General features: G+C 34.4%; 1 protein-coding gene across 3 annotated transcripts in view; it reads right to left on the bottom strand.

Moving 5' to 3' along the window:
* slc38a4 (solute carrier family 38 member 4) overlaps window positions 1–24427 on the bottom strand; it is a 43879-nt gene extending 19452 nt beyond the window's left edge. The window contains exons 1-4 of one of the 3 annotated variants that reach the window (XM_015352938.2): window positions 24325–24427; window positions 4431–4660; window positions 3755–3845; window positions 3531–3646 (exon numbers count right to left, since the gene is read on the bottom strand). In XM_015352938.2, coding sequence (XP_015208424.1) covers window positions 3531–3646; window positions 3755–3845; window positions 4431–4543 — 320 coding nt within the window. In that variant the 5' untranslated portion in view covers window positions 4544–4660; window positions 24325–24427. Of the gene's footprint in view, window positions 1–3530; window positions 3647–3754; window positions 3846–4430; window positions 4661–8218; window positions 8328–9254; window positions 9318–24324 lie in introns of those variants that run through there. The other 2 variants (XM_015352939.2, XM_006633619.3) reach the window with 2 other exon arrangements.
* Window positions 24428–24811: the final 384 nt, after the last annotated feature.

Here is a 24811-nt window from a genome sequence, read left to right as displayed (position 1 = left end):
TTATATCAGGAAAGGAAACTCTGGATAAAAGGGTTTGGCATTATGTTTTTTATGATGACACAGGGGGGCTTTAGACTAATGACTTTATTTTTGGGAGATCCTGCCAGAGCTGGTAGGTGTTGATCTTGTAACTCTGTCAAACTCACCCCAGAGAACATAATATGATGAACAGTATTTGATAGAGAGGGTTCATGACATGTGGTCCTTTTCAACTATAGAGTTTCTCTTTTCCTGGACTAAAGTCTGATGACAAATTTCAGTTGTTCACTAGTTCAAGAACTTGTCACATACAGTCTAATATTCCCATGGGATGTCCTAAATTTCCCTGTTCCCCTTCACTTCTGTAATGAACAGGAAATTTAGAAAATACTCAGAAAGCCAATTATGAATAAATGGAACTCTCACTTTAAAACATTGCCAGATTTATTAATGGGACTATGCACATTCTGGAGATATAGTTGTGCAAGGATTAATGTACAAAAGAGAATATAAGAATTTTTTTCTACTTTCAGCATGAACAACAAAGATTGTCTGGCTATATGGTTTTACTGACTTTTTACCAACTGTTCTTCTGTTTCCCATTATTTAATACGCTATTTAGCCATGAAATACATGATATGCCTTCAGTACTTACCAAACCAGTTTTGAATTCCTGAGGATTAACACTGAGTGACAGAAATTCAGCAACAGTATTGTCTGAAAAAATGTCAATGGCTACATGATATTTTTGATTATTAGACAATCTAAAATAGAAGTTGGTTTCAGAGGTTGGGTTTGTGAGGTATGCGAGAATGAGCCTTATAAAGATACCTAAGGATGTATTAATAGATGTTGAAGTACCAATTGACTGATAGGTTGACTTCCGCAAGAAAATATCTTATAAAGCTTGCAAATGCCCCCCTTTAACTTACATGAAAATGTGTTTAATCGCCAAAAACTCTTCTTTATATAACAGTCTTATGTTTTCATGTCTTTGAAAACAAGGCCAAACTCCACAGCTCTGGTTTTTACATTTTAGGCAGTGTAATGGGCCTCACAGAAGCCTAGAATTCACTCTCACCTGCTCCTCTCAATCAGGAGAGTGTCTGCCATACACTGTGACACACAATCACCCTCAACAGTTCCAGTGGATCACTCAGCACTACTAACACCCAAAGTATGCAATGGGTGTAATAAGCAAGTGCTAATCTCTCACATTTTTAGAAGCACTGGCTACATACAGCTCTGCAGTATGTTCCATAAATTACTAGTAATGCTTGCAGTCTCTAGCAATATACCATTATAGCAGCCACATCAGCAGAGAAGCTAGTCTGCTGATGGTCTATTACAGCCGAGTGGAAATATACCAGCTTCTGTTTCAGTGTTGCAGGGTTATTCTTGGAGGCTTTTAATATGTGAGGAACATCTTTTTTTATTTTTCTATTATTTATTTATCCTTTTCAGTGCACCTTATGTGCTTATGTGTTTTTGTGCATCTTATATACAGTATACATTTTCAACTGCATTAATATCCAACTACATATCCCTGGAACTGAAACACATTTATGAATAGCCCACAAGGGCAAGTCAATGGCTATGTTGTAAATGATATATATTAAATTGTTACAAGACAAGTTCTGTGAGAAATCTAAAACAACTTCTGTCATTTTTGCAGTTCTCTATTCTCTTACTTTGTTTTTTTTACAAACATATATTTATGATTGCAATTTTGCATTCAAAGCAGTCTAACAATGAGTAACCATTTACAAAGTCATCCCAGAGAAACTTTGTTTTAGCCACATTACATTACTTTCCTTTAAAATGACAAATTTAAGGAAAGCTGTTCGGCAAAAGGCTTCTATTGAGTTCATTTTCCACCCACACAAACACTAACCTTCCATTTTCTAATCTAATATGCAAAGACAGCTGCAAGAGAGAATAAAAATTCATCCTAAATATTTGACAGTGAAAGAAGAAAAAGAACCAAGCAAAGTTTCTTTCAAAATTATGTTAAACTGTCGAATCCGCACCCCCACGGATGAGCTATATTGCCAACCTTCAAACTGGATTTCAACTTGTACACAGATCAATATTTATTGTAAACTGTACTGTCTATATGACAGGGGACATGTTAATAAACTATAAACTATTTCCTTCTGGCTGAACAGATAAGTCTGGAAAGAAAATGAAAAGGAAACAGACATTGCCTATTAAACTATTAAAGAGAAAGATGAAACTCAACCATGCAAGGGCATTTAAGAGATGTATCATTTTTATACTTTGTCAATTATTGCTCAGGCCTCCACATAAAGAACTAAGATAACTAAGAAGTATAACACAATTAAATTATTTTAACATTCACAATGGGCAATTTCATCTTAACATGTATATGTTTTGTGCCTCCCTCAAAGATATAAATAGCTCACCAGTTGGGTATACAAACCACTGTACATATAGAACTAACACTATGCAGGAAGTCATTCTGGGAAATTGGAAAGTATAGATGCCTCGGTGGAAAGATAATAAAGGTATTTGCATAGTCCACAATATAAAATTAACCTGCTTTTATTGTTTTAAATATGTACCTTATGTACAATTAATTGATGCACAACATCCACTCCCTGGTATTCCACCCATTATACTTAAAAACACAAAGCATATTATTATTCATAGGCCATTAACAAATATCTTTCAAATCACTGAAGACAGTGGTAATTTACACCGACTGGAAAATATACAATGTAGTGTCCTAACATAAAAATAACAACACATCTAGACTCAATAATTATATGTTTTTAGGCTACATACTTAACAATTAAGAGATTCAATTAAGTGATAAAATGTTAAAATTGTACCATGCATCTTTTAGACCTCATTTTAGAATATTGTCTACAATTTTGGTCATCCTTTAACAAAAGCTGTATTCCTGCTCCGGAATCTGTCCAGTGAAGAGCAACCACATACATTCCTAGGTTTAAAAGACTGCTCTACTCTGATAGCCGGAAAGGCAGAATCTTTTTCAGCTTGAACAGAGAATACTACAAAGAGACCTGAAATAACTAAATAGCACTATTACTGCAGTATGCAAAAGCTACAAAGTCAACCCAAAGGACTTCTTCAGAATCAACAATGAAACTAGAGGACACAAATGGAAACTAAATGGAAGTACATTTAAAATGGAGCAAAGGAGGAACTTTTTAAAGAAAGGAATTTGAGAGGTGGAACAAGGTCAGGAGAAGCCATGACATTGAATCTGATGCTCTGTCTTCAGTATCAGTTAGATGAGCAGGTCAGATGAATTAGCTACAGATAAGTTAATAGGTTATTCAGTCTTCTTTAATCTTCAACATTACTAATATTTCCAATCACATCACTTTTAATATGCAGACATGAATGCAGAAAACGTTTAATACACTGCTAATTGTATTAGAATGCTTCTCTACAGTCCCTTGAAACACTAACCTCTCTCCCATGTTACCACCTTATGTGAAAAACTTTATGTTGTGTGAATATATATACTTAATACAAAAGATCACGAGAATGGGACTTACACAAACAGCAGAATTCCAGTGTTGGCCATGGCGTATGACAGACCAAGGATGCCACTCCCCATAATGGCATTGCTCAAGTTAAATACTGACATCCCAAAGGAGGTGGTCCCTGGGTGCTGTAAGCAGCAATAAAATGGATAAGAATGATAAGCAGTTGGAGTCAATTTGATAGCCATTATACAAAAAGTATATGAATCTATGTAGAAAAATACAAATATTATTACATATTCATCATGGCACTCTTCATAATTCTTCTTCAGCATTCCATTTGTAAGAAACTTCTGACTTTCAGCATCGTCTTCATCACAGTATTGGCTAAGAAGGATAAAAAATAAAATGTACTGATAAGCTAAAGAGGAGGACATACATAAGGAAAAGGAATAGTATTAACAAAGGTAAAGATGTTGGTGCGAATCCCTTAAAACCTGGCAGATCCAACATAACAGAAACTTTTCCTTTAATCCACTACACTAAACTGATAGATTTACTTTACTGGAATCTTTGGTTTTCTAACTGACATAGGAAAATTAGGAATTAGTGTGGCAAATTCAGAAGACCTACTGAACAACTTTTAACTAATCAAAGAATTGACATTAATTAATACGTTTTTAATTCCTTTCCCTGTGATAAGTGCAACAACAATGATAGACATACTGTATATAGATATTAGATATGTATTAATTTGAAACTACTTTATAAACAAGTACTAGAATTCATTCTTTAATATATAGCAATGTGTATTCATGCACAGAAAAACAGGGAATAATATATCCACATCATAGCTGAAACCCCGATAAATTCCAATTTAAATAAAACTGATAAAGGACTTATAACTCCATGGTGTCTGTTTTTAAATTCTATACAATTAGAAATGTGACGTCAGACATTGGTGTGACTTACCTATTAATTGTTACCTTCTCTGAATCAATAGGCTCGGTAAATCGGTCATCTAGGCTATCGGCACTGTCATCATCATGCTCAGTGCTTACTTTCTTAAGTTCCATTCGGTCCATGTCACCAAAAACGTCAGCTGAATGCTGCTTATTTAAAATCGGGGACAAATACCCGATGTTCTTCTGCTTTGCTGTTTTTTAGCTCCTCAAGTTGTAAGAATATCAGGAGACAGCTTTCTGTGAAAAAAAGCCAAACAAAAAGTATCAGAAGCTATTCTAAGGGCTGGAATAATGGTGCAGATTCTCAATAAAGGAACTAGTGATGGAAGCCATAACCACCAGGACCTAGCCGTGTACAAACTGGACACAATAACCTATTGTGAAGATGATGTATTGATTGAACAGATGGAATTTCTTCCGTTCTACACAGACTTTACTTTCAGTCAGATTTTACTTATTTTCTTTTGTTTTTATTTACATGAATAGGTGGTACAACAAATGTTATCTATAAGTAGCTTCATAATTCATAATTAAACCCGACAGCTAAATTAGACAATGCTTACAAAGAATGTTTTATATCATATGAAATTAGTTTTAAAAGTACTCAACCATATGGCACAGATAAAAATTCAATCCCAAAACGCTATAGCATTATTTTCCTTTGTAATATAAGGTCACTTACTTAGCAACATTACTTTTGACTAAACTAAATAAATGTTTTCTGGTGTGATTAAGAAAAATATAAGGTTTATGACACAACAGAAACAATAATGACATCTGGGACAGGTTAAATTGTTCAAGTTCTTGTTAATTTACTGAAATAAGTATTAGTTTATAGAAGACATGAGAACATGTTGGTTGTACCAGACTAATTCCAATACCAAACAGTATGGTGCCTTCAGTCTTTGGGAGCAAACACATCCAGAGCAATTTTATGTGTTAACAGTAAGTTTTACATATAGGGATTTGGTCTTATCCATTAACTTTACAGTAATCAGGTTGCATATTGCAACCAACTGCAGCCAATCAAGATACAACAATTTCATAATCCACTTAACTTTTTTAATCAGTTCAAATCAGAGATGACTGAACTGGACCAAGGGTATTTGAGGGTACACCACAGACAGTGGATAGAGAGTCCTACTTTTTTTAATCACATCAAACATAAGCACTGCAACTTTTTCTACACATCCAATGAAACAGATGTTTCAACAACCTTCTTGGTCTTGGTCCTTTTTAGTTTCTCGGTAAACATCTCATGAGCTGCACAAAGACTAATCTAATGTGGGGCTGTGCAATTTACATATTGTAATTTCAAAATGTTTGGTACATAGTTTTCTTTATACACTTTCTGCACATTGGATTTTAATATTCATTCAAGTTTCTTTTTCTAACCTAACAAACCACTTTTGAAATATTATTTTAAGCAAATTAATAACTAATATGACAATTCAACTGACAAGTGCATTCATTTTCACCCTTTACTGCTAGGCAATCAGCACAGAACACATATGCATTTTAACTGTTTAAGCAGGTATTTAAAAATATCAATGACACAAACGTGAGATGAAGGACAATCTTATCAGAGGTGAGCAGAAAAACAACCCTAACAGTTTTAACACCTGGTTAAATATTTGGAGCAAAAAGCAATTAAAAACGTCCGAATATATTTGTTTTCTTTAGGTATTTACGAATATTCCACTTCCACCACGATTTCAATGTGTAACGGAAAATACATTAATGATCCAATTACAGAGACAACAGGATAAAGTAATTTAAGATACATTATACTCTTCACTCATAGAGCAGATTCGCCGCTAGAGGGAGCTCGTTTGACAGGCTAGCTTGGCGTTTGCTACCAAAAGGTCGCAAAAAGTGGAAAACGACCAAGTGTCGTTTTGAAGTTAAAGATAATAAAAATACACAGTGTGCAGTTGTTTAAACGTATATACTTCCACCACTGCGGGGGTTTGTGTTTTTTTTTTGCCATCGTAAGAAGTGAAAATATAATGATTCGTCGATTTAAAAAAACTAAAAAAAACTTGTATACTTGTTAGCTTAAGCTATTAACGTAATGCAATTACCCCATGATTAATCGTTTCTCTCCCTTCTTTAAAAAAAAACATTTTAAATAAATGCTTTAACCAAAACATGTGCCTTTATTAAAATGGGAAATAAAATGATTCTATATGTTATGCATTATATCTAATGCAACAAGGTACTTCTTATAGTCATTCTGAAATCCAACCATTTATATCGCAATGCAGGATAAATATAATATTACTAACATTTCTAAGACAGATGTGTCTACTGTGTAGCACCTGAAAGAGGAAAACAAAACAACTGTGTACCAGTTCTCTTAGATTTGATATAGAGCCTAATCACAACAGATCAATAATAATCAATATGTAAGCTAGAAACAAACGTCGTAAACCACAACTAACTTGCTTTTGCACATTGAGTTGCAACACACTTGCACGTCACTAAGGAACAACTCAATTCTCTTTAGGCAGTGGTGGATTAGACTGAGATGAATTGCATCATACTGTTTTTTTTTCAGTGCTGTTCAATAAAATAACATCAGCCACAAAACCAAAGACATCTGTATCTAGCTCGCAGTATAGCCCAGTTATGACAGCTTTAGTAATGAAGTGACAATTAAAAACAAATCCCAACTGTGTTACGATCATGACCTCCTGTTAAAAAACAAGTATGTTAATTTTAAAATTTGAATAAAAATAATGCTCCAGTAATATTCTGCACTTTACGCACTCAAGTTGACCTTTTTTTACGTATCGAAAGCAACTCATCGAATTTAACTGTTTTGTCTGATTCAAGTTTCATTAATTGCCTGTACACTGTACTTTTGCATTTTAAACATATTTCACATTTCTTTTTCTTTATTATAATATTGATGGTATTATAATTTTGACTACAATTATACAAAAATACAATTTGCACCTGTCAAATTAGTCCATGCAGAGACTTCAAACTTTAATATATATGTTTAACTTGATTAAAATATAAGCCCCAAGTATATGCCCCGGGTCTTACCCCACCCCAATGGAACTGAAAATGAATTTCACTTTATAGTTTATATTATATAATAATAATAATAATAATAATAATAATAATAATAATAATAATAATAATAATAATATGGCGCTGCTATTTTCATAACGACGGGTATACACGGATATCTATTTTTATCAAATTGCCGGCACCAAATAGACACCGGACGTAATGTGCAATGTTCTCCGCAGCTGTTATGTTCTAATATTTGTGATATATTGATTTTATATTAAAATATATTGATTTTCTCTAAATTCACGTGCCATGCGACGAATTAACAACACATACGTAATACAATAACCTTTTGTTGTTTTCATACTCCGCTTTTTTGTAACTACAACTTCCTTTATAAGTACTAGAGAAAACTGTAAGATCTTAATCAAGGAATAACAAAAACATTTTGTCGATCTAAAACTTTTAGGAAATTAAAAGGTAACAGGGCAACACCGTTTACTGCTAAAACTGTAAAAATAAGCGCGATCTTGAGTAAGCAAAGCATAATATCTGCTAAATCACTTAATTTAACGAGCATTTTTCCTATCACATAAAAAACAAAGTGTAATCAAATCGGTTAAGTAACTTACAAATGTTAGAATAATTTCTAAATATAACATAAAACAAGAGAAAATCAGAAAAGTATCCTTGCAATATTACAACTATCAAATTAAAGCACGAAACCTCAACATACAAATAACATTTGCTTGGAATATGCAATAAATATACCTCATAAAGGTATCCTCGGCAAATTTTCCCGTAGGTACTCTGAAATGTGGATTTGGGACGACCAAATTGACTCTTCACTGACAGCAAAGGAAAGCTAATTCATTTAATCCAGACATGTGAAGGGACATTCTTTAAACACAAGTGGGAGGGCACCCTATGGACCAATCATAGATGCGTCCAAATTTGTAACCCTTCATTTGCGTCACCAATAGAGAAATCACATCCATTTCAAAACTCCATCAGAGATTAAACATCAGGATTGCACCGGCTGCTGTTTGCTTTGTGGGGTTGGAGGGCCAAAAACCTGTGTTTCTCTACAGTGCCTTCTAGCAGTCAGTGCCATTGGCAGACACGGGAGCCAGCTGTTGCTGTTATTGGAATCGATTCAATAAACCATATTTACTCTAATTCTCTCAGGGGCAAATGGGTGTTTCTGAGGGCTGTGACACAAGTCTCCAATCAGATTCTACTACTCTATTTGTCACTGGATAGAATAACTTAATTTTTTACATTTTTTTTTACTAGAGAATTAAAAAAAATAATGTTTCATTCTTGCTCAAACTTAATCTTTTACAATTGTAATAGTAGTAATAAATGTGTAGCAAAAATGTAAATTCTATAATTTAATCACACTCTTTTCCCCCTGACACCAAATGCAGTAATGAAATAACAAAAAGCAATAAAGATTTTGAAAAATATTTTCTTACAGATTAAAAAAGATAAAAAATATGGTATGAAAAAGTACATTGAAATACAATAAACAAATTGCACCAATTAGCCAAATCATGTAAAACTGTTGAGTTCAGATGTATTCCTTTAGAAAATGAAAAAGGTCACATTTAATCTTCTCATTAATATTCAAAGAAAAAAATAACAAAAAATCAACATGCAGTATTGGATTACTCTTTAAGTTATAGATTTGCTGTAAAAAACAATTGGTACAAATACGAACATCTTGTATCAATAATTCCCATTTTGTAGCAGCGTTCAAATTATTGCTCCATCCAAATCACCCAATGAAATCACACATACTGACCATGTCATATAAACTCCTGTTCGGTCTGTCATCCAGTGCATTTAGCTTACTCTTCAATCTGCTCATCATCCACAAGTGCACTGCTTATATTTAACACCTGTGAACATCTTTGGACCAATCAACTGTTCCCCAAGACTATCACAAATGCATAACCTTTGGACCATTAAGCTCTACTCTTAACCTCCTGCTGATGGAGAATCTGTATCCTAGGAAACAAAGCTGTTATCTGATGGGGACTTTTCCATACCCTTATCAGATCTGCACTAATCATTTTGTAAACTAAAGAATTTAATCGTTACAGTTTTTTTTTACCAAACCATTGTTTCAAACAATATTTCCTTTGTGTTATTAAACTTTTTGTAAAATGTAAACCACTTGAGAAAATCATTACCGAGTAGAATCTACATACAGTCATGCTTCAAAAGACATATTTCACCCGAAGAAATATTAAATATTAACATTGCAATCTAAAACAGGATGTCATCAGGACACGTTGCGTATCTGTTCCCGACTAAAATGGGACTAAAGAAAGGTTACAAACCAGACGAGACCGTTCAGCCCATCCAGCCCCTGTAACAGCAATAATTTACATTATAATTCAGAAAACAGCACAGTAACAGTGATTAAGATATCTTTTTAATACTAAATAATACACATACACATACAGTATCTATAATTTTTTGTTTTTAACTCTTTACTTGACCAGTTAAGTCATTTGCAATGAACATTTACAATGATGACCTGGAGAATAACTCTTATATAAATATATACAGTAGATATGCACATTAACAGAAGCAAATTGAGTGAAGTACCTTGGTCAAGAATACAACCAGGTATCCCATCTAACATTTGGACCAACAGCAAGAGCTGCAGGCATTACCATCCATCCATTGTCCAGCTGATTTATTCAATTTAGTGTTGCGTTGGCACCAGAGCCGATCCTGGCAAGCGACAGGCGCAAGGCAGGGTACACCTTAGCAGCACTGCAGGGCAGACACAAACAGACATGTACACACTCACACCAAGGTCTGGAATGTTCCTGGAAGCCAAATAATCTACCTCACAAACACTGGGGGAAAATACAAGCCACGCAGATACTGTAGCATCCAAGGTGTGGAAATGAAACCTGGGCCCCAGCGCTGTGAGGTAGCAATGCTTAACACTGTGACTCCATGCTGCTTATTTACAGTAAGTCTTATCTATGTATACACTACACTGTGTAAGTTCTTAACTTTATTTCGCAGTAGATTAGTTGAACCTATTTTGTACAGATGATTATTTGTTGCTGAAGGGTATTTGTGGCTAATAAATCTGCCTCTCAGAAGTCTTCTTCTGAAAAGCAAATTAAATTTAAAAGTTTAGCAATAAACAGAAGGAAGGACTTCTTGGAATTACTGTAGTTTCCACTTTTCACAAATGGCAATTTGTTCCTGTTTTGATCCTTTTACAGTTTTGAGTTAGTATGGCTGGAGCAGGCAGCAACAGAAAAGCTGGGCAGCTAAAAAGATTGTTTCAATTCCTTCATGATATGCAAACCCATCGCAGGAGAATGTGATTCGATGACTGTACTTCACCTAATAAACAGTTCAGCGAGTTCATAGGCACACCTTCCACAAATGCAGTTCAGCACAGTCCAGTATTCATGCATCATAAACCAGATTTTTACTGGAAACTGTTCCTATGACACACACTTTTTATGTTTTTGCTGCACAAAAACAAAATATCTGTAAATATTTTAAGAAGTGTAGGCTTTTAGCAATTAAAAGTGTTTGTTTTAGCTCTATCAATTGTTTTGCAGTTTTTATCACTGATATTTTTAGTGCCTGTACTGTATCTCTTGGTTATGAAGCTTTATTAAGCATTGGAACATTCAGATGTTATATGACATTTTAATTGTATTCTGTTTAGTTCTGTCTTTCTTTTGACCCTGAATATATTATTTTAAATTATGAGGAATAAATTATTTTACTTAGATTACATAGTATGCATGCTGTATTTCTAATTCCTATATTAACTACTCTTTTGTAAAAAATGTGTCTAAACATGAATGTATGAATACGCACAAGTCTGCATAGCCAAAAAGTTAAAAAACAGGGCTGGTGAAAACAAGAGAAATCCTAGAAAACAGATTCCTCTAGAATTCCCCCTTTACTGTATTCTGTACACAGTTTTGTGAGATACAGTATTATCAGTAACTAGTTTCTCAGAGTTAAGATATAATGTCAAGTTTATTTGAAACTCTGAAACCCGAGCATCTTATTGAAGAGGACTGTATAACGAAAAGAAGACAACATAACTGACAAGGAGTTTTTTTCTCACAATGTTATGATAAATACCAGGCATTCTGACTTCATGTGTCAAGACCCTAACACTTAAAATTATAACAGGTTTAAGTGAGGTTCATGAAACACAAATGAAACACATTCTTCTGACTTAGCAGTTTATTACCAGATGTACCATAGTGTATTACAGTCACTATACAATAATGTTACAATGTTAATGTTACAAGTTACATTGTACACAGTGCCACTTACACATTGTTTTAACTGTGCTATTAACAAAATTACAAAAATGCTTGATCAATGCACAGTTTTAACCAGGTACAAAACAGTTAAACTTCACATGCTTTCTTAAAGTTTAAAATCACCAGTTATCTTCTGATATATACCCACCCAGTTTAGAATTGCAAATTGTGTCCTTGTATCTTGGATCACTGCTACTACTGTGTTATCAACATAAATTGCAGACAGTCTCCTTCAGCCCACCCATCCAAGTTATTCATTTATTAAAATGATACAAACTCCAAAGTGACCTATAACATGCTCAGTCCCAATTGGAGATGAGACATGGCCCCCACTGACATTGGTGCAAGCTTGTGATTGCGAAGCTGCAAAAGACACTGTTTCACTGGTATCTGATTTACCCCCCCACCAACTCCAGCCCCACCTACAATGCCACTGAACCAGTTTTGTGCAATTAAGAATTCCAGTCACAGTTGGTTTGTGACCCAGAATTAAATTCACAAGTCAAAGTGAAAAACTTTACCTGTTGAGCCACTCAGGAGCCCTACAGCAACTCTACATTTAACTCTGATTCTACACTACACTGTAAATAATGTGCTTTACGTCACTCACAAGTCCCAATCAGACATTGTCATAAATAAACAGAACGTTTAATTTTAGCAATGTTTGCTGTTCTGTGATACTGAAAAGGATTCTGCCATTTCATTTGAAGCTTAGAAAAATCATGAAGAAAAGCTTCTTCATTGCATTTTGGGAAAAGTCAGAGCAAACAAATACAAAACAGAAATAGATATGTAATGGATACATCAGATACTATCAAGATTACAGTTAACTGATAGGTTGATCTTTCATTAGACAATGTTTGGATGAATTCTACTGAATATTACTACTCCAAAGAGGAAAAGCAAATAAGTGAAATCTAGACAGAAGTATAGGATAATTTAGGTCTTATAAAAACAAAAATTCTCAGTTTGCAAAGAAATGGTGTATTTCTGTTTTCCAAACACATTAGTAACATTCTGATTGGTTGAAGGCTGTCTGATGATTATGTTAATAAAAAATAAATAAATGTACAGATTTAGAACTATTAACAATACATTGGTTAGATTCAGTAGAGAGCTCATTTAAAATGAAGTCCTACTACAGTGTAAATGACCAGATTCCAATTACACTTTATATCTACCACCAACCTTCCTTATTGTGAAGTAAGAGATTAAAAATTAATGTCCTCAATGACCAAATATTGTTCTGCTTATTGTTTACTAGGCCAAAAGAGGGCATTGGAAAAAAATATTCCAAAGAACCGTCAGGAAAAATGTGCCTTTCCGTGAACTTTACTCAACACCACTAAAGCCAACAGTGAGTGAAAACATATAACACTAATGTTATTTTGTTTTTGTGAACCTGCTGGAGTAAAATTGTGAACTTCTGATACCAAAAAACAAATATGTTTGCCATTTACACATCTGAATGTAACCAAATAACAAGAGCAAATAAATAAAAAAAGGTGTGCTGATTTAAAAACAGAAAACAGGAAATGTTTATTTTCAATACAGCATGTTATTTAAGTTTGCCTATGGGGAATAGGAACCATATTTTGATTCTTACTTTTCTGGACAACAACAATAATCTTAATTTTATATAGACAAATTACCTGATTCATTGTATATTCATTAAATGGACAGTTTGCTAACAATTCACCTGTTCAGACTATATTTTAAGGTTTTTAATAGGCAACTGGGAGGTCCTCTACTTACTCAGATCCATGGTATTGCAATACATTTGAGAGCTGTAAAAACATCTCTCTCTACAGGATCAATATAGCCCAATTAAAGACCTAATAAAATATTAAACCCAGCATACACTATTATCATGAACTACTATAAGAAAGTAATGTGGTTATGGTGTTATGGAGTAAATATTAGTAGTAAAGAAACAATATATGAAAATCACTAACACGAGAACCATGATTGCACAGACAAAAGTCCATGTTATGAAATATTGCTGGAAAGCACTCTGGTAGTCAGGCATCTATATTACTGACATTTGTCAATATGTTAGAGCCCAGGATGATACCTGCTATTTTTTATGTTGATCAGTTAGTTACATGCCATTTGACCATGAACAGTTTTAATGCTCAGAACACAACTGCAGAAATAGCCAGTGGTAGTCAAGTTAGCATATTGGTTTACACAGGAGCACCAATGTATACTTTGGTAATGGCATTTTATCAAGCATGATATGTATCAGGTTTGGACTAAACTGAATGAACAGTTTTTGTACAATATCACTCAAAAACATATGCTGCAATTTGATCAGTGTCAATAAGAGCAGTTTGTATCACAGCAGTGTTTCACCAAGCAGTTGATGACCTGGTTTGGTAATAATAAGCACTTTTAGCTGTTGATGGAATCTGGCAACTGTCAATTAATGGAGTGGTTCTCAAGAAAATTTTGAAAGGGCGTTTGAATGCACTGGTCAGCATACCAATTTTAGAGTTCACCACCATCGAGTTTTAAATTTCGAAAGAAAAGACAAAGTAAAATCTTTTAAATTACTTTTATGTTTTTCTATATTAAACAAAAAATCAATTACCCTTTATGGCATTACCAGTGAATAGTGTTTTGACAGAAATGTGCAGCATACTGCAAAGCTGAACTACCAGCACTGGAGAGATGAAGACAATATGCATGTTTTCTCTGAAATGTGCTCTGTCAGGCTATTAGCTTCTTTTCACATCGTAAAAGCACAGTGTGGGCACTGAACAGAGCACTGACATACTTCCTACATCCTAATACTGGAATTGGTATGTGTCAAGCTAACAAACCATGCCCAGCTCTGGTAGTTTTCAGCCAACTGTTCTGAACCCCTTGAGGCACTTTAGTCAAAGTTGGAGAGTGGCATTTAGAAAATAAGGAGCAAATTGGGAAACAAAGACTTGAAAAAGCTCCTGCAGTCTTGTTTGTGCAAACCCTGTGCACATTGCTGCCGTTGGGCCCCTGAACAAGGCCCTTAACCCCAACTGCTCCAGGGGCACCATATAAATGGCTGACCCTGTGCTCTGACCCCAAGCTTCTCTCTCCCTGTCTATGTGTCTGATGGAGAGCAAGTTGGGGTATGCAAAAATGACAAATTCCTAATACAAGGAATTTGTTGTATGGCCAATTAAGTAATCTTAACATAAAAGTGAAAGTGGTCTATGTTGTTTTGTAATTAACACAGAATCACAGAAGTGCACCTACCCTTGTGCCCAGAGACCACTGTAAAACCATTCTGGTCAGTATCAGCCTTATCAGCACATAATCTGCTCACATGTGTACAGCCCCACACACAAACATGCACAAAACAGTAATTAAAGTGCCCATTTACGTACCTTTGGTTGATATATGCAATTGTTACAGGTTACACAAAAAGCATACAGGTGTAGAGTAAATATATTCAGAATAATATGTAAATTTTGCAAATGAGATATGACAAAGATAGTTTTTCATTTTCACCAAATCAATTAAATCCATGAAATGTAGAAAATGCCTTGAAAAAAGAATGGCTATTAAGCACTCCCAACTTTTTTACTACAAATTAAGGAAATTTAACTTATTTGTCAGTTTCGGTTAGCCCTCTCTCTTAAAAACAGTTGATTCCAAATTTAATGACCATTTGAACTTGTAAAAAACAAGTGTTGTAAAAAAGAGGACTTAACAGCCATCCAAACAACGGTACGTGCAGGGCTGTTTCAAGGGGGAGGAGAAGGGGGCGGCTGCCCAGGGCCCAGCGCCCGCCAGCCCCAGTCCCGCTTCACACACACATAAAAATATAAATACGTAACATCTTTAAATATTTTAATAAAGCGACACATGAAACTCATATTTTAACTCAAGATGAAATCTAAAGTTAGTGGGAAAGCAGATGCTTTATTCAGAACCGGAGGCACTAACTACGCATAGGCCATCGGTTGCCTGCTAAAAGGATTGAGGCAGAACTAGATAAGCGTGGAAAAAAAGTTAGCCGGTGGTAAAAATAGCGAGCACAAGCAGAGATAGGGACAAATTTCTAAAACACTACAGGGGGTGCGAGAAAAGAAAAAGGGAGGATGCAAATGTGGCACCTAAAGGGTCTTTGGAAAGGTTCGTTGTAAAAAGCAGGAGTGCAGAAGAAACGGACACGGACGTGGATCTCGACGACGACAAGGATGCTAGCATTTGGACACCTGAAGGTACCGACAGTATTAGAAACAACAACGGCGATGACTAGTTATGTTCGGTCCTGTATGTCTGTTTGCGCAGGCCGGTTAGGTAGCTATTTCATCCCCTGAATGCTGCTCCCTGCCGCCAAAACTACACACAAGCCCCCCCCCCCCCCCCCCCCCATGAGATGGCTCTGGGTACACGGACAAGGCATGTGCAGCACATAAAAGACAAAGTATAACAGATGAGTAAAAAATATACAGGTCTTTATAAGTCAAGTCAAGTTTGGAAATCAGACACAAAGGAATGATTTTAAGGTTAAAATCTAGACATGTATTAAGAGTTCGGTGAAAACAAAAATCGATTCCCATTTGGGCAGAATTAAAAAATACTCTTGAAATATGCTATGTTTTCAACACTACTGGCATAATAATGATCTGATTAAATAAAGAAAATGATTGGGATACACAGTTAGCTGTGCAGCTGCATAAATTATATTTTTTTCTCAACACAATAATATCTGAAATATTTAAACAAGTGTAGTCTGTGCTGTGCATACAATGAATATGCTTAGTATGTGTGAACTTAGAAGAACAAACATACATTATGTTATATTCAATTGTTATTACAGAAACAGTGCACAATCCTGCAGGACAAATTGTATGCTATTTCAGACATGCTATATGCCTCACAATATTTTTATCATACTAAATAACCAAAAACATACCACATTTATGAAAAGCTGTCTCAAGAATCCTAATGTTACTCACAGTGGAAAGGGTGACACTTTTTGGAGCACTGATAGACTTATAAAGACTCCAGTACATCTACCAACATCATAGCACAGCATGTCACAAATATGGGAATTTATTATTGTCAATCAAGAAGACATGATTTAAGCACAAAATCTTATGCTTCATTCCTCAAATGAGTATGTTGATGTAAACACTGTATGACTCGAATAGAGAGAATGCAGCAGATCAGTTAAAAAAAGCAGATGAAACTATTGGCCATAAAATAAGTTCATAAAGTATGTCAGAAAGCAACTTGTTATAATCATATTTATTATGTATAAATACATATTTCAAAAACGATTACAAGAGACATATTGTAATAACACGATGGCCAAATTTAGATTTGGTTGTCCAATAAAAAATCTAATCGAACTGCCAAGAAATTGGTCCATTTTCTTCACAATCAAAAGATCCTTTTCATGACCAATTACTTCTGATACACAAGAGTACTAAGATGCGGACATTTGGATCAAGAATGGAGTATAGCTTCATCAACTTTAAATGATGTACAGTAAATGATAACCAAGCAGAGAAAGAAAACACTGTAAAACATCACAAAAACACTATAAATTGTTATCTTCTATTAAGTTTAACTAATAGACTGTAAAATGACAAGGAATATTGCATTTTGAACAAAGAACTTTCATTTGTACCTTGTACATTAACTGTATAGGTGGAAATATGTCTCTGTAATTTAATGTTCCATTTTTATTGAACATTAATGAAGGTGCTGTGCACAGCATAAGTACTAGTTAACAATAATCAAACTGGCTAACAAAAAGCATGATAGTCTTATAATGCCAATACTAATATATGATCTAGAAATAAAAAGTAATTTGCTTCTGTAACTTTTTTTTTGCAAGTTACAACATGATTCCACAAATACTTTTTTTGGACACTACATTTCTGTCTGAGGACATCCCAAAGCATGAACATAACTGTTTGAATAACAAGTTGTCTTGGAAACTAGTACTTTATTTTCTTCTGAAAGTTTTCCCCTCTGGGAAAACAAACTGTATCTTGTATAGACTCTGTAAGTGAGACAATGTCTAATTACTTTCACTTGAGATCACTTGTAATACATTTGAGAGAGAAGAGATTTCATCACTGTTACCTAAGGTATCCCTAGCATTATTCTGGCTATTCTCAATATGGTCAGCATTTATAGCAAAATTGCATATTTATTGTGAGTAGAAGTCTTTTCTCATTTTTTTCTTTATCAGAGGATGAACTAAGCAATGAATACTAGATTCTCAACAACATGCTTATCTAGAGGAGGTCAGATTTTTGAATAAAGAAGCTGTGGGTTACTGTATGTACAGTAGACCAAAGAAAGTCATATCTGACTTAATGAACTCAAAAGCTCTACACAGAGAAACAATGAAAGCTCCTCAACAGACCGATTCAAGACTGCAAATCACTGAATTTTGGATTTTACTTTTTGTGGTATTGTGTGATTAAATATATTCAATACATAAAGGGGCAGTCTAGATAATATTCAAAAGCAATGTAAATTGATTTATTACTTGGAAATGTGGAAACTATTTAGCAACCATAAGTTAATACTCTTGTTTATAAATGCTAAAAGGTATTGGAAGGACAATTGTTAATGTCAATTTATTCATCCGATTTATTAAATAATAGGTGTGTACTCAGTATATTATCTACAGTACATTTTTCAGTTTTAAATGTAGTATGTTTAGTTTCAGTTTTCCTACTGTCATTTCTTTTTGGTCTGAATGTGCATTCTGCAGCCACTTGAGACTAACTAATTGTATAATGAGTTAATCTGTGTGACCCCTGTATATACTTAATGCTTGCCATGGCTGTTTTCCCCTCATCTACATACAACTTATGATAGCCGCTGATCCTCTTTTATGCCTGTAAATAATATATTAAAATTTATCAATGTTTTGGCTAATTTAGGTGCTTTTCTCTCTATTTAGTGTCAAAGAGCGCCCATATCCAGAAATTCACGTGAGAGTCGTTCCTCTTTTGGGATATTTACACCTTTTAAAGTTTTTTTTGCAGAAACTTTTGTTTGCTCTTACAACATATCAATAAGAAAAAACTTTAATCTAAATGATATCATTCATGGATGTTGCCATAAAACTCCATGAAACTAGTTTTTCATTACTCAACTTTTAATGTTCTGAAATATTAAAAATATTATGAAATTCTAAAATATTCTGGGGTGTTATGCTTTAGAACATTAAAGCATTTCTACATGTACAATACAAATGAGGTGACAATGGAATAAAGTAAATTAAAAACATGGCAATCCACCTTCTAGCACAGTCAAAGGAACTGTGCAATGTTTGCAGAGAACATATTCCCATTATCTCAGCTTCACTGACCAAACAGGAAGAAGCCAGAGCTCATAAGTACCAGGGACATCTCACAAATCTCTACTGTGGCAACAGAGGTTCTGTGAAGAATAGTGATTGGTATCTGTGTTGTACTAGCAGTCATTTATTGATTCTCAGAAAGCCACTTCTGCATGGCAAGTGTTGTGCCAACCCAGAACCTGTCCCAGACAAATAAGGCACGTGGTGGGATTACCCCCTGGACATAATGCTAATTCAATGCAGAGTGAATGAGCACACACACAGAAACAATTTAGAGACACCAATTAACCTAGCCAGCATGTCATTAGAAAGTAGGAGGAAACCAAGCACCAAGCAAAAACACATTTAATTTGTAGAGATGAGACAAGGTCAGCTTTTGTTTAGAATATTATCTATATTGCAAAACCAAATAAGTAACTTTGTCTCAAGAACTGTGGTAAATAAATGTGTTTTATCTTGACAGTTAAAGATTTTACAGATGCTATGTTCTACAGGGTGTTTCCAGAATGAAACCACCAAACACTTTAAAGTATTACTTGATTAAAATAAATAAGGTTCTGGCATATTCACCATTTTCACTTAGGACTCCTGCAGCTACCAATCACTCCTGCCAATCTTAACTGTATAGCCAGAAAATTATTCACCGAAGAAGCACAGAATTACCACAAAAAGACAGTTATCTTAATGAATAATACAGAATCCAACTAGCAGTAGATGACATTCACCAAGCGGTGAAATTGATGAAGTCTAAAAAATTTCATTTGACAAATGTTAGGGTATGATTAAAAAAACACACAGTAGGTGATTATTCTATCTGTAGATATAATACAGTAGGTATTATTAAATAAAAATACAGTAGGTTTAGGGCAGTGTAACTCTCGGGTTTAACACATGAATTTACACTCCACAGTAAGATCAGAACCGGAAACACTACTACTGGTTTCTCCAACAGTAGACAAAACCCAAGATGAATGTCGCAAGTCCTGTATGTATACTGTACCATCCTCAGAACAACATGTGAATCCAGCAGTAGTGGGATAGGCATTTAAGCTGTTCATTGACATGGAAGAACTGTAGACTGCATAAAACAAAAACTTCTCCCCTTCTTGTGCCATCTTTACACTGAGAGAACAGAATGAACGTAAACATGTTGTTCTGGTTGATCTTATCTGGTTAAGTTAAGCATGGAATTGAAAACACTGATTTGTGTATACTTTACATCTTCTTACAACACATCATAGTTTACCCAGATTGCTCTAGAATTGTATTCTTTCAGTATTCTTTCACCTTAAGTAAAATACAAGGTACATTGGTTGATCACAGACATCATGCATTTAAAAGAAAACTGCAGTATCTGACAGAGAACTCATGATTTGTTAAAGATGAGACAACAGTAGGCTTCCATAGTCCACATGCAAGACCACTTTTTCAAGAATTATGAATCCTGAACTAAAATCCTAAAAAAAGTTGTTATAAGAGAGTGGTTTGTGAATTTAAACAATATGTAGCACATATCAGTGTGTTGAAAATTATGAACTATTCAAATCAACCAAAAATGGCTATAAATCACAATTACAAAGGAAATTTCATATTACTTTACTATACTGGCCACATTCTAAATAAATGAAAGACACTTTAAGTGTGAATTAGAAGAGGACTACCGATAAAAGCATTGGCTAAAGAAAGTTTCTATTAATGAAGCCAATGTTTATAAATGTATACAAAATAGTAGAATCTTTGGAGTTTTCTTAGTTTTAGCATTACCTAGTTTAAACATTTTATAAATTATGTGGGGTTTTTGACTATTTAGAATATTAGAAAAGGTTCTTGGGCGTTAAACACTAGTTTCTACAAATAAAATACATAATTTTAAAGTTAATAAGATGAAAAAGCAAACTTTAACGACTTCTTTTCCACATTTTGTTTAACTTTCATACAAGTGGGGCACAATTGTAAACAGATCAAAATTCCGGATATTACTGTAAGTACTGTATGAGTTAATCTTTAAAATCTTGAATAAAACAATTATATTAATACTACTCAGACAGAAGGAAAATTACTAACATCTACATAAATCTCAAATGATATGCAAGGACTTTGTTATAAATTATCAAAATGTCTTAGAAAAAAAGAGTATCATAACATTTTATTGGGGAATTTAAAATCCAGCATATTTATAATTGAATATAGGATCAAAAAGCAGGAATGATGGGGAACAGACAGTTCATTTGTTAATTTTCTGGTCTATAACAGAAGATCCTAATCTTCAAACAGTACATGCATTTAAAAGTGCCTGCTATATACCCCAAGTTAAAACAGTAAATAAGAAAGAAAATCTAAGTTTTGGTGTCTTCAAGTACTTTGCTGCTTAAGACCAGTAATAAACACGATTATACCACCAAGACATGGACTTCAAAAATCCTTCAACTACAAGCTACAAGTGCATTCCAAATGCATCAGATGATGGCAGCTTTCTGTCTGCCAGAGGCTTTTTGTGTCCATCTAAAGAAATGCTGCCAACAAGTTGGCTGAGACAGAATTCGTGCTTGGCATTTAGGTCACAGTTTTTATTTAATATAGTTTTTAGAAAGTTCTCTGGATAGTTAACAAAGGATCACTTATTTTTTAAATATTTCTTAAAGAATTTTGACTGAAACTTCTAACACTACAATATAAAAGTATAATGTTATACATACTGTTGTAATATCACATTTCTCTGTTTAATTTGCATTGCTTAATCTAATCAAACCCCTTATTCTCTTCTTATTTCTTCCTATTTCAAAACAGAATATTTTAAATCTTATTAACCAATAAAAACATTACACTTTCAGCACCATTCCAGTTAATAAATTTGGAATGCAACAACTAATGAGTTTCAAATGAGAGGAAATGAGACACAATGGGTGTTCTTTAATGACACTGTTCTTGGCAGATGCCCATTATTTCACAGGATGTGTGGGAGCCAACCTTATTAAAAGCACCACTGGGTAACTTTGAAAACTTTTTTTTTTATCCTGCTTCTAACAGTATAAAACAAAGGCAATAGATGCTGATACATTCAACTTTCAACTTTTCTTTTAAAGAGGAAGTAAAATATTTTTACATTATCACGTGTAAACAGTCATTTTTTGGTGCAGTTGTGTTCATGCTTCATTCAGCAGATCTGTTAGTTATGAAGCAATAATGCACGTTTGCCCATAAGCTAATCAAATATCAATTGTTGTTATTATAAACTGACATCTCGATAAATAATCCTAAAACGGTTTGTGAAGAAAATCTGAATCCATTCAGCTCATCTAGCTTGCTTGGTTACTAGAAGCTTATTGATCCGAAGATTTCAGCCAGCCCTTTATTAAAAAACAGCGATGGTATCGGCTTCAGCAACTTTGTTGGTTAGCCAACTTGAGACACCCACAACCCTTTGTTGTGAACACAAACCTTGTGAAAATACAGGAGTTTCAACACCCATTGTGATCGGATCCACTTTACACTGTGAAGCCCCATTTGGATTTGTGTAGCCTTAACATTGAGGCTAATTTCACACTCCACGGTCAGAAATAGCCCTATATTTGTTTACCTAAACCAACATCCAGTAGCCCAAAATAAGTGCCAATCAGAGTCTGTGAAACACCTGGTTTATGGTTTCAACGTGTGGCTTCCTCTCTACATTTCTGCCTAGTGCCACAGCAACATTAAAACACCAAAGTGCGCATGCGTTCTGATGCTCCGATATTAGCAGCATTGTCTATACCATTAAAATATACACTTTTTAATAATGATTAGCACAAACATTCAAGAATATGTTTCTTGCCATTTTTTTAATCACAAATCTCTGATTACTACGCACTTCTTCACTATGCGTCGTTCAGTGCTACTTATTTATCGCAAATCTGAGCTTGAACATCTATACATTTGTACAAATATACATTTTTTTTAAAGGCACACTTTTGAATTACAAGTACTTGAAATCGCAAAACCTTGCATGAAACTGCATGTAATGAATTTTAAATACAGAAAGTTTCTAGTATTCCTGAAGCCATTAATCCAAAATACCTTTACCAAAGACTAGTAAGACCTAGCCCGAAATACAATGACTTAACCCCGAAAGAATCTTCCAGAATAACCCCCCTAACCAAAGCACAAGGCTAGGCGGAGCTTGAGCTGGTAGCCCAACCTGAAAACTACAGGCATATATTGCAATTTTGCAATAATGACAAACGTTCCTGCAATATTGACAAATAATATTGATAAATACAACAATCAAAGGCAGAGAAAGGGCCCAATAAACTTGTCCTACCTGTCTGCATTTAAAATTATTTAGTTTTAATATGTGCACAGAGCTGAAAACATAAGATAAACGTTACATGGATTCAATGCTTTAACAATTCACGCTAACGCTAAGCTGTTTATAAACAGGACAAAAGCATATACACAGCAATTTATCTACTGGAGCTCTTCAGATACTGCCCCTTCAACATGCTTTTTCCCCCCGTTGGATTAAAGATCCTTCCAATTCATAGTCCTCACTATATCCAAATATATCATAAGAAAATTATCAACTTTAGATAATTGGACAATAAATGCTTGTCATTAATTAAAACTATACCTTCAATTGTACTGCTGCGTTATGTCAAAAAATAACTTTCCTGCAGTCATTAAAATCTTTCAAACACAAAAAACATTTACTTGCTACAAGTTATCTAAGTTTCAGGGAAAATGCATAATTGAACAGACCTTTAAATACATCTGCATTTTCCACTGTCATATTCAATTTACACATAACAACGCGCAGTTCAAGACCATTTAAAACCCTCTCACGGTCTTTTTTTCTTAATTTAACTATTTTTACACTAGCTCAAGCTGTGTTACTAAGCCGCACAGTAAGCAAGTCTGTTCAAAACAAACGCCCACCACATGCACACTTAACATTACTGTAGCCACCGGTGGTATGTTTAAACGCCTTTTCAACAAGTTTTAAGACACCCACATTTTCTCGATATTATCAAAAATACTTTTTTTTTACCATTTTCATAAAAACCGCCAGAGCACTGACCACTGTTCCCGATTCTATCTACTAAGCTTGTCATATTGTCAAGTTTTTTTTTGACCATGTATCAAATGTAAACGTTCCCCTTGATTACAGGGGTACATACTAGCCCACGTTCCTACAATTATTAAGCACATTGATTAACTCCAGTTAAGAAGATAATATGTAAACGCACCTTATTGCTTTACAGTTCTGTTGATTCACAGCTGAAGCAAGGGCGAATAAGATTTGTGAATAGCTGAACAAGACCCTTCCCATTTAACAGCATGGAGATACAGTGGAAATTTCCACCATGTGACGACTACCCTCCTCAGAGCATCGAGTTTCATCCCTCAGATGGGCAACCAATCGGAATTGGAGAAATTACTTAGGAACCCCAAAGCTGCAACTGCATTCTTCATTCACGGATGTACTGTACCACAAAAATCTGTCTGAAGTGAAATAGTGTATACAGTTTCTAAATACGGTTCCCTGGGAAAGAGAAGTCTGAGGTGAACTCAAAATTAAGTTGTACCTGTGTTCAGATATGATAATATTACAAATTTTACAATTAGTGTCATAATTTATTATTTAATTTTTACCTTGCTGTTTTGTTTACCTGACAGCTCTGGTTCTCCGTGCGTGACCAACTACAGTACATTTTGTGTTATGTACTGTATAAA

The sequence above is a fragment of the Lepisosteus oculatus genome, chromosome 7 (assembly GCF_040954835.1).
Source record: "Lepisosteus oculatus isolate fLepOcu1 chromosome 7, fLepOcu1.hap2, whole genome shotgun sequence".
Classification (NCBI taxonomy): Eukaryota; Metazoa; Chordata; class Actinopteri; order Semionotiformes; family Lepisosteidae; genus Lepisosteus; species Lepisosteus oculatus.
Note: the sequence above shows the minus strand (reverse complement) of the source record. Positions and strands in the feature narration are given on the sequence as shown.